At 39.5% G+C, this 14,463-nt stretch overlaps 1 protein-coding gene across 2 annotated transcripts; it reads right to left on the bottom strand.

The window, feature by feature from the left end:
* Positions 1-1,285: 1,285 nt before the first annotated feature.
* On the bottom strand, positions 1,286-13,943 carry wdsub1 (WD repeat, sterile alpha motif and U-box domain containing 1). 2 transcript variants are annotated; one of them, XM_034875658.1, is made up of 13 exons: positions 13,862-13,943; positions 12,308-12,719; positions 11,773-11,960; positions 10,312-10,398; positions 9,559-9,652; positions 8,158-8,191; positions 8,021-8,061; positions 5,925-6,031; positions 5,756-5,773; positions 5,466-5,492; positions 4,922-5,101; positions 3,440-3,574; positions 1,287-2,365 (listed from the first exon to the last, which is right to left on the bottom strand). In XM_034875658.1, the coding sequence occupies exons 2-13, from the start codon at positions 12,703-12,705 to the stop codon at positions 2,214-2,216; spliced, it is 1,461 nt and encodes a 486-aa protein (XP_034731549.1). In that variant the 5' UTR covers positions 12,706-12,719; positions 13,862-13,943; the 3' UTR covers positions 1,287-2,213. The 2 variants fall into 2 exon arrangements, with proteins under 2 accessions (XP_034731558.1, XP_034731549.1); XM_034875667.1 differs by lacking the exon at positions 5,756-5,773 and having other exon boundaries at positions 1,286-2,365.
* Positions 13,944-14,463: the final 520 nt, after the last annotated feature.

Below are 14,463 nucleotides of genomic sequence, written 5' to 3'. Positions count from 1 at the left end.
TGTGGACATTGACATTTCTGAACATTGCTGAAAAGTCTTCAGTACTGCCATTAAATGCTGCATGTAAGCTTGCAAAGGAACGTAAACCCTAAACTACTTTTGTGGATAGGGTTTGTAATAAGCAAGGGCTTGCAATGACAAGCTAAAAAATGCATAGATGTAATGCTTACCTGTAGATATTGTTTTTAATAAGATAACCAACATTATTATGTTCATTCAAAGCCCTGTCCAGCAATATTTCTAACATTAACATTGAATCAACAGACTCTCCTTAATGTGAAGGGGCTGTTGATAGCTTTCAGACACCCACAGCTCGATGTTTTCTAGTTATTCAGTCAATAAAAAGTCATAATTAATGTAAAATACACATAGCACTAAAGGCCTCCCAATTTCTGTCATTCTAAAGCGATTTGTTAACTTTTCATAAGAATCTTTATTAATACATAGGAGATAAAACAACTCGTTTTTTTTAATTAAATTAAGTAATTTTGGGGTCTTTTTTGCTTTTTCAATAATGACAGTCGATAAGACAGGAAGGAGGGAGAGAAAGAGGGGATGACACGCAGCAAAGGACTGCAGGTCGGATTTGAACCCCGGCCACTGCATGGGGGTGCACGCTCTTACTGGGTGACCTAGAGGTTGCCCCATGCAACTCATTTTAAAATAATAAATGAGCAAAATAGCAACCTGTGTCAAGTATAGTTTTATTTTGCTCATCTACACTTTATAACTTTAAAAAAAAAACAATTAGAAGCCTACAGTGTTGTTGACATTTCTATGCTTATGTAGTTTCTGTACAGCACTAAAGAAAAACTCACTTTTTTATTATTATTAACAAACCAGAAAACTGGCCATTATCAGTGAAATGAAACCACTTGTGTGCTATAAATAAAGTAAGTGACTGGTGAAGAAAGTCCAACCTTTAGCAATGCAAAGAGATCAACGTTTTTTTAAGGACTTGGACCGAGCCGTAGATGAGAGGCCATTGAATAATTAGTCTGGATCAGTGGAAGTATATTTCCAGGATAACTGCCTGACTTTCAGCTTTGCTGTTCTCAAACTCCTTTTGCGTCAGGGGATTAACAACAAACTTTGAGCTAGCAAGCTACACGCCGAAAATAGCTTTGACAAAGTTTTGAAAAAACGTAAGAAGAGACCGAGGGGTCCCCAGACCAGGGGGGAGATTTAATCCCTCCACCTGGTCCTAGGTCTTCCCAAACGCGTCCTCCCAGCTGGACATGCCTGGAACGCAAAGGAGCAGCGGCTCTACTCCGAGTTCCTCATGGATGACTGAGCTCCTCACCCAATCTCTAAGCCACCCTCCTGAGGAAACCCATTTCAGCCGATCGTACCCTGGATCTCGTTCTTTCGGACCCAGCCTTCCTGACCATAGTTGAGGGTAGGAACGAACTCTGACCTGTAGATCGAGGGCTTTGCCGTCTGGCTCAGCTCTCTCTTTGTCACAACGGTGGGATAAATTGAATGTAATACCGCCCCCACTGTGCCGATTCTCCGACCAATCATTTGCAAACAAGACCCCAATGTCTGTAAACGCCTTCACTTGGGTGAACAATTGACTTTATTTAATATTGTATGTGGCATTTAATTTTGCCGGGTGCAAATGTTCCACAAAAATAAGTTCCTTCCCGAGAAAATATTTGCAGAACAACCTCCACTTCTTCCATAGCGCCGCCCAAGACGACTGTGATTGGTTTGAAGAAATGCAAACAAACCAGAGCATTTTTTTCTCCTGTCCCAGAATTGATGTGGGGTGTAGCCAGACCTTATTCCACAGCACTGTGAAGATATGTTTGACAAAGCGGGACTAGTGAATAATAAATCTGATATAACTGATTGTTTTGGTCACTTGGAGCAGTGGAAACCAGCTGTAAACACAACATTAAGCATATTACCTTGTAAGTTAATATTGTGAATTTGTCGGCTTACAGTTGCTTATTTACACATCCAGCAGTTACAGAGCAACATGATCATTCATTTGGAGTTGAGTTTGTGGTCACACGGTGAATGTAAGTCCAATATTCACTCTCTTTGTAGCTTAAGATGCCAAATCTCAACATTGTAAATTAATGCAACAAAGAAACTAACACAGTGTTCGGATGCCTCAAATGGAACAAAATCACTTATACCTGGAATTCTGTGGTTTCTTACTACTTTGGGGGAAATATGTGGGTGTGTCCAAGGTCTTTCAGATGCTAGTGGCTGGTCTTCCAGCGGCCAATAGCCATCTTCAGGGTGTGATTAGGGGTGAGCAGAGTGGTCAGTAAGGGAAGGTTGGTCATGGGGCTGGATCGGTTCTTTTGGTTGATCCAGCTATCGATGGCCTCTCTTTCATACGAGTATCCATCTGTTGGCAGATGTTTATCGTTTACTCAAATAACACAAACAACTAGAACTGCAGGAAATATTATGAAGTGTGATCTTCAACGTCTGTAGTACATTGGCTTTGCAGATTTCCAGTTTACATTGATTTAGTTATGGCTCAAAATGCGTCCACATTGATTATAGTGCCCCCTTTTGACCGATCTTCAACAAATTTGGTACAGGTCTGATACCTTTTAATTTAGCCGAGATATGCTTAAGTTTGTGTTTTGTGGCTAGCTATATCAGGTATATCTTGAGATGCTAGGTACCAGGTTCTGTGCAGACCAGTTGAAACAGTATGTTTTGCACATTGTGCAATATTGCGGAAAAAAAACACCTTAACGGAAATGGAAGCGGACTATATCACGTGACTCAACTTCATTCTAAAAACACGTGTATCTGTTCTTTACTAATGTGCAAAGAGTAATGTGTGAGTTATGGGCAAAAACACCTTTGACATCATTATAGCACCACCTAGTTGTCCACTTGTACATTCTTGGTAGGTGAGGTCCATTGTAAATCTACCCTGTACATTTAAAGGTAATGGCTTTTGTATAAGTGGTTAATCCAAACGTGGGTCCCATAGGCCACGCCCACTTTCACCAATCAGTACCCGACTGTAACGGTGGACTAAGGAGTGGCCTTAGATGGTACACCCTAAATTTCTAAAAAATCAGATGAGCTGTTCATGGGATATAAACGTGTTGTACTTGTGGTGCCCCCTAGTGGCCAATTTGTTTTAAATGCGGGGGTCGGACCCCTAGAGCGTCTTGGAAAACAAAAATACAAAGTTCCGTGTTGATAGCATTTATTTTGGCCAAGATAAGGCAAAGTTTGTGTTTTCATAGTTACAGTAGCTACACAAATATGTTGTTTGTGTAATATGCGCAAATTGTTATCCTATAAAAACCTCTCGGGCTTGGACCCCTAAATACAAGCAAATCCATTTATACTTAAGAAACAAACAACTATAAAGTCCCAAGAGCTGACTCTAACTTATATGTTGTGTCATTTTATGTAAATTGTGTTAAGTGAAAAATGTCTGATCTTTGCTTACCAGCAGCAATGACTGGTTCCCTCATCAGCTCCCTGGTGATTGGACACAGGAACTCATCAGGGATGCCTGAACATACTGAATCACTCTTCAGCTCCTCCACCTTCCTCAGGATTTTACTGCGCAGGCCTACTGACTCTACACACACACACACACACACACACACGCACGCACGCACGCACGCACGCACGCACGCACGCACGCAAGCAAGCAAGAGAATACGGACATTTACTAGAAAAGAAAAATGACTTTGTGTGCTCTCATTACAATAATAACCACTGGAGCCTCAAGAGGAACAAGCTAAACTGACCCAAACACTAAGATACACAATCACATCAACATCAAGGTTTTTCTTGATATTGATTTGTTATTTCTGCGTTTAACACTTTTCCCTCATGGATGTAAAAATGTGAGCGTGGGTGAGAGAGAACATGGTGGGAGCAGATCACATCTGCTAACCGTCTAATTCAACGTTAAATACTAAGCAGGCACTCAAGTCCATTTTAGTTTGAATACAGTTTTTTCCGTAACACCGTGTTGCAGAACATGACTGCCTGAGTAATTTGAAACATTTATTCAAATTTAGAAGTTAACTAACATTGTACCCAATGTTCTTTGTAGACTCCCTAAAAATCTAACAGGAACACTGTTTATTTGAGTTATTCTGCTTCTTTATTGAAAATTATTGATTTCACTCCCATCTTTGTTTATCATTGCTCAGATATAACACGTTGCTACTCAATTGTGTTCTCCTAAATTAGTTATGCTCAAAAAATGGGATTTGTGCAACGTTACTAAAAACAGTGAACACAAGCTGTAACGGCGCTGGAGCTATGTAAACTGAGGAGTGATTGACAGCCACTGTGGGATGGAAATGACGACACGGCAACACATCAAACGTTTGCTAACAACTACATGACAAACACTGGCCGAGCTGGTAGCCTGACATCCACAGCCCTCATACTTTAGCCTTGTGGTTGCAAAGATTAAAAATATATGAGATTAAGTCTGATGTAAAAACATTTCAGACAGACTTGGAAATAACCAAGGGGGCCTATTTACTGTATATTAGGTGTTAATCCACTGTATACCTTATGGGAAATAATTTTTAGGGTATTGGGTTATGTAACTGATGATTTGTTTCAGATTAAAATCAGAACTGCTGAGGCAAAGCTGAGTATGTTTGCAGTGAAGCCTAATATTATGTAATCTTGCTGACTAAAACCCCCATTAACATTCACTCATTCCTTCACCCTTACTTTAATTTAATGTGCCGTCTTTTATCCATGTAAAAAGGTACAAACATCCTAATCCACATGCGTCCATGTTCATTCTGACAGAAGACCAGGCGGGTAATACCCATAAGACCGCTTTTATATTCTTACATTTCAGGCAAAAGCAAGCATTACAAGTATGAGAGAACGGGGGGGGGGGGGCTGAAGAAGTGGCATTACACCCGCTGAGCAGTCTGCGATGCTTCCTCACCTATGTGCAGCTCTGACGCCAGTGTTTCCTTGGTGAGGCTGAGCAGCTCCGTCCCATCTATGTTGTTGGCCCTGAATTTGTCCACCAATCCCTCGAGGCTTTCGTCCACCAGCCACGCTGACACATCCCCCTCTGACCAATCGCTGACCAGCAGCTTGGATCGGCCCGCTGAGGTTCTCCCTGAGAGGGTGAGGCAAAGTGAGATGCTCAGTCCTTGTCGGCTGCAGCACCTTTTGGAAAATGGCCAAATTCTCTCCATGCAACACTATCTTGAAATCCTGCTGACTAATTATTGATTAGGGGGCTGTGTAAAGATAGAAATAAATGTCTGGAGGGTTCATCGACATTCTGATTGACACAGAGGAGCTTGTACATTGCAGACATAAATGTTAAACCAAACTTGGACTTTGCACCCAATAACAATTACATGATAAGGTTTTTTGCATATTGTTTGAGCAGTGGTGTCTCATTAAGTCATGTTTAATGATTAAATGCCTCCCAGTGTTGTATAATATACAGCAAGGCATTTTTTCTTCCTTCCTACCTTCACTTGAAGTCAAAGCAGACTGCTCTAAAACACACAGAAGAAGTAAACATGAGAAATGCAATGCAATCTTTCAGCAAACTTGAGACTGAAGAGAGATTAAGGAAAGAGAGCGCCTGTGCCCTTCACAACAAGATGAAACCAGTTTAACACAATATCTTAACACACGGACACATTAAACGCTACAAGCAACTCTGCTAAAGATTTAACTAGTATGTACCATTGGAATTGTCTGTCCCTTCCTTTTAAGTGTCATGTGTAAAAATATAAGTTTCAAATTAAAAACTAACCGGGCAACGACTTCCCGCCTGTCCATTGGACACAAGGTTTGGCAAAGGAGACAGACAAAAAATAGATGACAAGACATGTAATTAGTCATCAAAATATAAAGATGTTACTCTATTGGAGTGATGTGTGTGTGTGTGTGTGTGTGTATGTGTGTGTGTGTGTGTTACCCACCATGGTTATTGCATCTGTCCTCCAGCCTCCAGATGTTTACAGTCTTATCCATAGATCCTGTAGCAATTAGAGGTAAAGTTGGAGAGAAGGAACATGCCGTCACGTACCTGCACCAGGACAGAACACAATGTTAGGGCTGTTAACAAAAACGTTTCTCAGTAATAACAAAAAAAATCTTTAAAGGGCTAAAAAGAGAACTTTGTAATGTGATGTATGTATGAAAAGGCAAATATCATCCTAATATATAATTATATAGCCTACATGTTTTTTGTAAAAGTAAGTAACTTGACACAGTGATTCTGTGAGCATCAGATCTTTAAGCAGTTCCACTGAAAACATTCAGAAGCTTAAGCCAAAAGCCCAAAATCTTACTCCTGAGCTTCATAGCAGCTATAAGGCCAGCAGCCTCACAGTCTGAGGCTGCAGTTCGGCTTACAGGGTAAAAAGGTAGGCACCACGGCTCAATACCAGACCTACATGGCTGGCAGTGATGCAAATGTTCTCCATCAGAGGGCAAATTCAGTGATAGCTTACCACGTCAAAGGCTGCCCTAAGAGCTGAATAAGGATCCAAATGAAATGTTCAGGAGATTCAAGAAAGTCAATGCAACGTTAATGAAGACAAATATCTTTAAAACCCAAGCTGGATCGCTCAGACATGTTGATTCACAAGAGCAAGATGGCTTCAATCAACATCTTTTAAAAACCTCCAGTGAGAATTTAGAGAAAGACAAACCTCAAGATACTCTCAAACTGTTATTTTTTCAGCTTTTTTAAAGTCAAATGTGTTTCCACGAGGCATTTTGTCAGGTGTTGTGGTTCACTTTTTGCCATTTATCCACTTTCTCTCAACTTGCCTCATCTACTTCCACTTCAGTTAGTGATTTTCCAAAATGACTTTCATTTGGCCCACTGAAAGGATGTGAGCTCTCTGCCTTTCAATCACAGGTGGCTGGATGGACTTAAATAACTTGTAAGTTGGATCCTTCAGCTGTGGCTTATGTGTACGTGTGTCTGTGTAGGGGGAAGAGACGCAGTGATAGCCGTCCTACCTTTTTCTGAAAATGATAAATGCATGTTTTGTGACCTCACTGGGTCATAATCTATTCAAGATGCTGTCTGTGGCGAGATCATGTTGTAAATGAGTGCTCATAGGTCAAATGTCTGACATTTACTGCTTGTTTTAGACAACAATTTATGGCATCAAAACTAAAGAAAAATAGTGTGGAAATAGCTCAATGTGATGTCTCATGATATTTGTCCAATTATCTCAAAAACAAAATAGGTCCATAATTAGAAATACCACCAGTACCCAAATATTCTTCAGTGTTGGCACGGCAAAGCATTTTGCAGTAAACTTTCCCCAGAAATATTATTACAGACAGGCTGAGCTTTTGTTTGTAAACAGAACAGTTATCGCCAGTCACCAGAGAAACTATGTGAAAGATCTCTTTTAGGAATTCTGCACAAACAACATCTAGTGTGTAAGTGGTGGAGTAAAGCTTATCTCGGGCCCCAAAAAAATCAAGCCCGGCCCTACCCCAGACTGTGCACGTTGTGTCCGAGCCCGGTCCGGCCCGACGCATTATTAACTGTGATTATGAGCCCAAGCCTGAATTAAACCTGACAACTTTTTATTCCGTGGGTATTACTTTCTCCCCACCCAGTTAGGCTAGTAACGTAATGCTTAAAAACCCAAATGCTTGATCAAGGGCCCGGCTTGGCCCGAGGATCGTGGCGGGAAATATCGGTTGAGTCGGGTTTGGGCTCAAGCTTCAGCACAGAATCTAAACTCTATGGTGGAGTAGAAGTGTTTAACTGAAACATAAACATCTCAATATAAGAATTTTGTCAAAACACAAACATGTGAAGGAACATTTAAGAATATATAATAAGTCAAAAACAAATGCCGAAATAGATAAAAATTGATATTTTGGCATAAAATAATACATATTTACACACACACACACACACACACACATACAGTATAGATAGATAGAGAAATTATTATATTTACTCATGCTTTCATTCAATAAAAAAGTCCAATCAACAAAATGTAACCACATCAATATAAATATACATCAAGTGAGTATTTACCTCTCGTGCTGGTTCAGTGTGTATAGCAAAACTGCATTATTCTGCAAACACACAAAGTGCAGTACAAACCAAATATAAACATTGTGTTATTAATGGAGCAGAAAATAAGTCTATCAGCAGAAAGAAGGGGTACTCACAGCATCATAGAGTGCCACAGTTTTGTCCACAGAGCTGAAGGGATAAAAGATAAAACATTATGGCTAGGAATTAAAGCCTTATAGTAACTCTTATTGGCTCCTCTACAAACACTCCGAGATGGTCACTCGGGTAATTTTGGACCATTCTGAAGTAGGATTTAAAAATTTAAGGCTTTGAAAATGTCCAATTAAAGCCATATTGTAACTCTTTTTTTAGGCTGCTCTCCTCCTGTTTAGCCAGACTACTTTCACCTCAGAGTGATAGCCTGAAAAAGAGTTTTAAAATCCTACATCAGAATGGTCCTATGTTCCTCGAGTAACAGGCTGGGAGTGGTGTACTATCACCCTGAGGTGAAATGAGTCTAGCTAAACAGGTTTTTTTTTTTTCAGAGTAGCCTGAAAAATAGTTAAAATATGTAACAGAACATTTTCAAAGCCTTTAATTTGAAAATCCTACATCACAATGGTCAAATTTACCCAAGTGACCGTCTTGGGATGGTCACTCTAATTACTAGTTGAAATATAGCTTTAATTGGACATTTTCATTAGTGACTGTGTGGTGCTGGTGTACTATGTGAGCAATATATTAAATAACTGGCTATATGGTACAGCATGTTAAGATCTACGCACACACGGATAAAGCATGCCATGACTCCCTCCAGTGGTTCCACTGAAGGATTGCATTCTTATATTTGTGTTAGTTGTGGCCTACTTCTTCATCCAGGCAAACAATCTATATTTTACATAAATTGTTTGATCCTAAATAGATCAAGACATGGTGCTGATCTATTGAAGATCAGGAGATTTATGTAAAATATAGATTAAGCACATGGCTCACAACTAAAGCAATTTTTTAAGGGAATCACAAGGGTTAGAAACAGTTTCAATGTGTCTGGTAAAGAAACAGGCAGGCGGTTTTAACATGTTTTAGTCCATTAAATACAATTTGTGTACAATTGTTTCTCAAAGTTTCTTAAAATATTTGTTTTCCAGGCAGACATTGGTTTAAAATTATTAGAATTATTGCAGCTGCCAGGACTTTGATTGACAAATGACAGCTCAGGGAGTGGTGCATTCGTCCGATAGCAGCAGTCAGTCACATATTCACCACAAAATAATATTCCTATGCAATATAAGCATAATTTGGACCCAAGTTGTAAGTAAGGACGATTAAATTATACTGTGACGGGTTCTCTGTTTTAAGCCAATTTAAGTCTCTGCAGGCTAATTTTCATACTGCATTGGTACCAACAGAAATTATTGGCTAAAATGAATCTAAAAACCTAACATAAGCTTTGGAAAATGGTTGTCAGAAATGAACAGAATATATACAATCTGTATTACGAGGCTGAAACATTCAAAGTCCCCAATACGCATCCTTAACCCTGTTAGGGATCCTACCCAGACACAAGCAGCTGCCCATCTGAGGAGTACGCACAGGAGAGGACCGGGGCCGACTGGCCAGTTAATGTGTGCAGGAGCTGCATCTTATAGCCTGCCAGAGACAGAGAGAGACAATAATTATAGTTATACACGCAATAAACATTTTCCCTGACTGATGTCAAATTGACCCGCAAGCCATGTTACAGGGTGTACCTTTCTTTATGAAGACCGGATTGTGCTGTGAGTGAGTGACGGTTACCTTAGGAGAAACTTGTATACGCTAAATCTACTTTTATTTTGGCAGCACCAGTGAATTTGTTTTTAAATACTGGTACTGATATATTACAAACCAGTTACACAAATGAAGGGGTGTGCCTCTGAGGGCTGTAATCGGACTGAAGTTAGATGATACGGAAACTGCAAACAACAGTATTCAGTCTCACTCTTGTGTCAAGTTTTTTTCAAGTAGTGTACGAGCAGAGGGGAGTTTCTCCCACACAGAGCCATGCCTCGGCTTATCCACTGTTCAGACAATAACAACCCCTACACATATATATTAAAACCTAATTCTGCCTTGTATGGCAGCGCTTGGAACAGTTGTTAACTACATACATGGTCTGCAACACAGGAACAGTGTACATGGATAACCCAGGTTTACAATCTTAGCTGATGACCATAGGAGGTTGTTATTATGACTGAATTAGAAAGGATCCTTTGAGGTAAAGATAGATCTTTCAGGATGAAAAGACAGGTAAACATAAGTCACTCAACCTCCTGAGCTGAACTTGTTAATGGCCCAGATCTTCAGATGACTGTCTTGTCCACAGGACGCCAAACGAAACTGCACAACTTGAACACCTAAAAAGAAAACAACAGAAAAACAGGGGTGCCTAGTTAGCTCACCTGCTAGCTGGTTAGCTCACCTGCTAGCTGGTTAGCTCACCTGCTAGCTTGTTAGCTCACCTGCTAGCTGGTTAGTTCACCACAGCAGCCGCGGGTTAGATTCTAACCTGCGGTCCTTTGCAGCATGTTGTTCCCCTTCTCTCTCCCCTTTCTTGTCTTAACACTCCTGTTGTCCTGGGGTCAAATTTGACCACTTTAAAAAAGTCTATATTGGAAATATGGGTTTCTTTTCAGCCAAATTGCCACAAAAAAATGGATTGGATTCCATACAACGCTCTTTGCAAATACAATTGATCACTTTCATTACTGACAAAACTCATCTGTACGTTCCTCTGATCTTAACTATTAGTCAAAATAACTCAAAATCTTTGCTTTTTTAACTCAAATACTAGGTATAATTCTATATAAATGAGGAGTATTGACAATGGATTCCAAAAAGTATTGTAAAACTAGCGGTAGTAAGGTGATGTTATTGAAAACTATAAAAATTGAAAAAGTCTGAAAAAAGGGACACAAATATCAAATTTTTGTCAATTTTTTAACCCAGGAAGACAACATAAAGATTAAGCTGTCCTGTCAAATAAAGGCCTCAACAAAACAAACAATCAAATAAGATTGCATGATACCAAACACACTGTAATCAATCAGTCGGTAGATGTTTTTGGACAGGAACTGTAACTAAGAGACATGCATGCTTTATGTAAAACCCAACTGATATTATCAGCCAAAACCACCTCATCAGAGATATAGTTATATATGTTGACAGATTTGCAAAATGTAATAGAATTTTATAAGCTGCAGTTTCATGTACAGTCAACCCTTGTTTTTCTTAATTGTAGTTATATTTATAGATTTAATTTCCAGTAAGTTACTGGCCAAAATGAAATGTTAATGTATCTTATATTTACTTTTGCGCACATATTTGATAAAACTTTCTTTGTCTGGGGAACCTACAGTAGATGGATTACCTGGTGGAGCGTGCGTCCCCCTTAGACCTTGTTGCAGCGGCTGCAGGTTCAACTCCAACCTGAGGCCCTTTGCTTCATGTCATACCCCCCTCTCTCTCCCCTTTCACATCTTCAACTGTCCTATATAAATAATAAAGGCCTAAAACACCCCACAAATTATTTAAAAAAATAGACATAGATAAAAATAAAACTTTCTATAGTTAAACTGTAAAATGTCGTACCTCTGTACATATCACTGTCAAATTATTTGGTAATCAAATTTGAGGGAATCTTGCCAAAAACAAACTAAATTAGTGTAGTATTGAGTTTGAGATAAGCATGAGTGAGCCGTAGTTGATAAACATGCAGCAATGGTCCTCACCACTGAGGATGTTGGGAGCAAAGGTGCAGCAGGTGACCCCCAGGTCGTGGGCATTTTTTTCTACAAGAAGCTGGTTCATGTCCAGGTCCCACAGACGCAGGTCCCCGTAGTTGGAGCCGCTCATGAACACCTGACTGCAGGGGCTGAAGGAGCAGGCCACCATCGTCGTGTCAGACACAGCTCCAGTCCTTTACAAAAACACAACCAACCGCAGCTGCATCAAGTGGTGCACTTTTTCAATTTCATTAAATATTATTAGCATTTAAGTGTAGGAATGCATGTAACAGGCTGATGTCAGGATAGTGTCGCTGCAAATATGTCGTGTTATGAAAGAGACTTTCACAGTAGGGCTGCAATTACCAAATTATCTTCATTATCATTTGATCTGCTGAATATTCTACTATTTAATCTATCAATCACTTAGTCACAAAAAATCTGAAATCAAACTTATAACCCAACCTAATAATTGATTTTCCGATTGCTTGTCAATTAAAATTTGAATCGTTTCAGCTCTATAGAAAGTTATCCACTGTACCTGTGCAGCTGTTTGGAGGGGAAATCCCACAGAGCCAAAGTGCCGTCAGATGCCCCAGAAACCAGGTGAGCAGAGTCAGGAGAGAGTGCACAGATCCTCACAGGACTACGACCAGGGTGCTCCAGGACGGCCTCGATCTCACCCGTGACAGTGGACCAAACCATCGTGGTTGCATCAGTCGAACACGAGACAAGGAACTGTCCGCAAGTGCTGAAGCAGCAGCAGTGGACGCCGTAGCCATGTCCTGACAGCGGTGAAAAGGGCAGCTCCGAGAAGTCACAGGTGTTGTATATCCTGAGAGTTTTGTCCCCGGAACATGTGGCAAACAGTTTGCCAGAGAAGGCACACCAGTTGACATCGTCTCGATGGTCTTGTAAAGTGCAAATGAGGGACGTCATTTGGAGAGCCGGTCCTAAAGTTGACATAGAGGGAATGAGAAAGCATTATGTAAAAGGACAAAGGATTCCTTTAAATCCAAATATATGGGCACCAGATTCACAAAGATTTGACAAAGCAATACATTGATATTTTATTACATAAAGCAAAGTTTTTTTGTTTTTTTTTTACTTTGTTTGTTGTTGTTAATCTTTTGGGAGCAAGTCTCAAGTCCTTAAGGGAGAGTCCAGGTCCAGTCAGAAGTCTTGATGAGCAAATTGCAAGTCATACTGCAAGTCTTTCAGGTGGTAATACAGATTATTAACTATAAACAGCATTTGATTATTGAGATTGATATATATATGATTATTAGTCGGTAAATCAATTTGTTTGTAGTGATAGTCAATAGTAGTAATACAATAGTCAGTTAAACGTGGTGGAAAAAGTACTCAGATCTTTACAGTGCAGAAATATGTTGTTACACGTAAAAGTCCTTCATTGATTGACATAAAGTAAAAAAGTACAAAAGTAGTAGCGTTAAAATATACTTAATGTACCAGATGTAAGTAAGAAAGCACTCAATGTGCATTTCAATTATAATTATTGATGCATTAATGTGTACATCACTTTAATGTTGCAGGTGGCTGCTAGCTTGTGAATTCCCCTATATCTAAACTTGTTTCATGTGAGACTACTAGCTAACAATCCCCTTTGAATTGTAATGGAGTAGAGGTATAACGTATCAGAACATGGAAATATCCAAGTAAAGTACAATTAGAGAAGGCCTACTTGAGTAAATACTTAACTAGTGTCCACCACTTTAAGGTATAGTAGCTAGGTGTCTAACAGCAAAGTTTACAAAGGGCTCATTCGAGTTCAACCAGGTAACAAGAAGGGTGCACATAGTTCTCCTTGGTTTAAAGATAAGATAGACCTAGATAAACAACAGTAAGCCCAATGGGACGCAGGGCGGTGGAGACCGCAACGTTAGCTGAAGCTCATCTAACAGCAGAGCCGAGAAGCAACTTTATAGGCTACTTCATGTTCTAAAGTCAAATACTATTCACCTGCTGGAAGCAAACTGTGCCAATAAACAGCCCAACAAGCTAACTCAGACGGTTAATGAAATGAAATCTAATTGAAATGTTAGCTACGTGTAACTGCAGCACTGTGCTGTACCTTTCTCCGCCGTGTTGCCCGTTCACTTGAATGTTGTTTACTTCCTCATCAAACAGCTGACTATGACGTAATGCGGGCTACGTCACCTTCTAGCTAGTTGGCGTCTCGAGTATGTATGGTAAAAAAAAGAAAAGAATATGTATGGTCTCTCTAAAGATGAGAACATAAACTGGAGAAGGCTTTTAACGTATTATGACTTTATTTCTAATGAAGCTAAGGAAGTACAGCTCAGAAATGTACCTAACGTATAAAAAAATGATGCTAATTATATTGCTTACTGCTAGGTTTGTTGACTTTGACTCTTCCTGTACATTTTGTAAACAGAATATTAAAACAACAACACACTTTTTTTATTTTTTTATTGTGAAACATCCCACAAACTTTCAACAGATTTGGAGTCTTACTGTTTAGAACCCACTAATATTGTCAACTCTTTAAACCATAAATATCTTATCCGTTTCTATGATAATTTGGGAAACATGATAATATGTAATTCATTTCTTTATTCTACAGGCCTATGCCAACTGTTATATTCACAAGCTATATTAACTCACTTCATAGTTTTTTACCTTTTCTCATGGTCTTATGAAGCTAAGTATATA

The sequence above is a fragment of the Etheostoma cragini genome, chromosome 1, assembly GCF_013103735.1.
Source record: "Etheostoma cragini isolate CJK2018 chromosome 1, CSU_Ecrag_1.0, whole genome shotgun sequence".
NCBI lineage: Eukaryota > Metazoa > Chordata > Actinopteri > Perciformes > Percidae > Etheostoma > Etheostoma cragini.
Note: the sequence above shows the minus strand (reverse complement) of the source record. Positions and strands in the feature narration are given on the sequence as shown.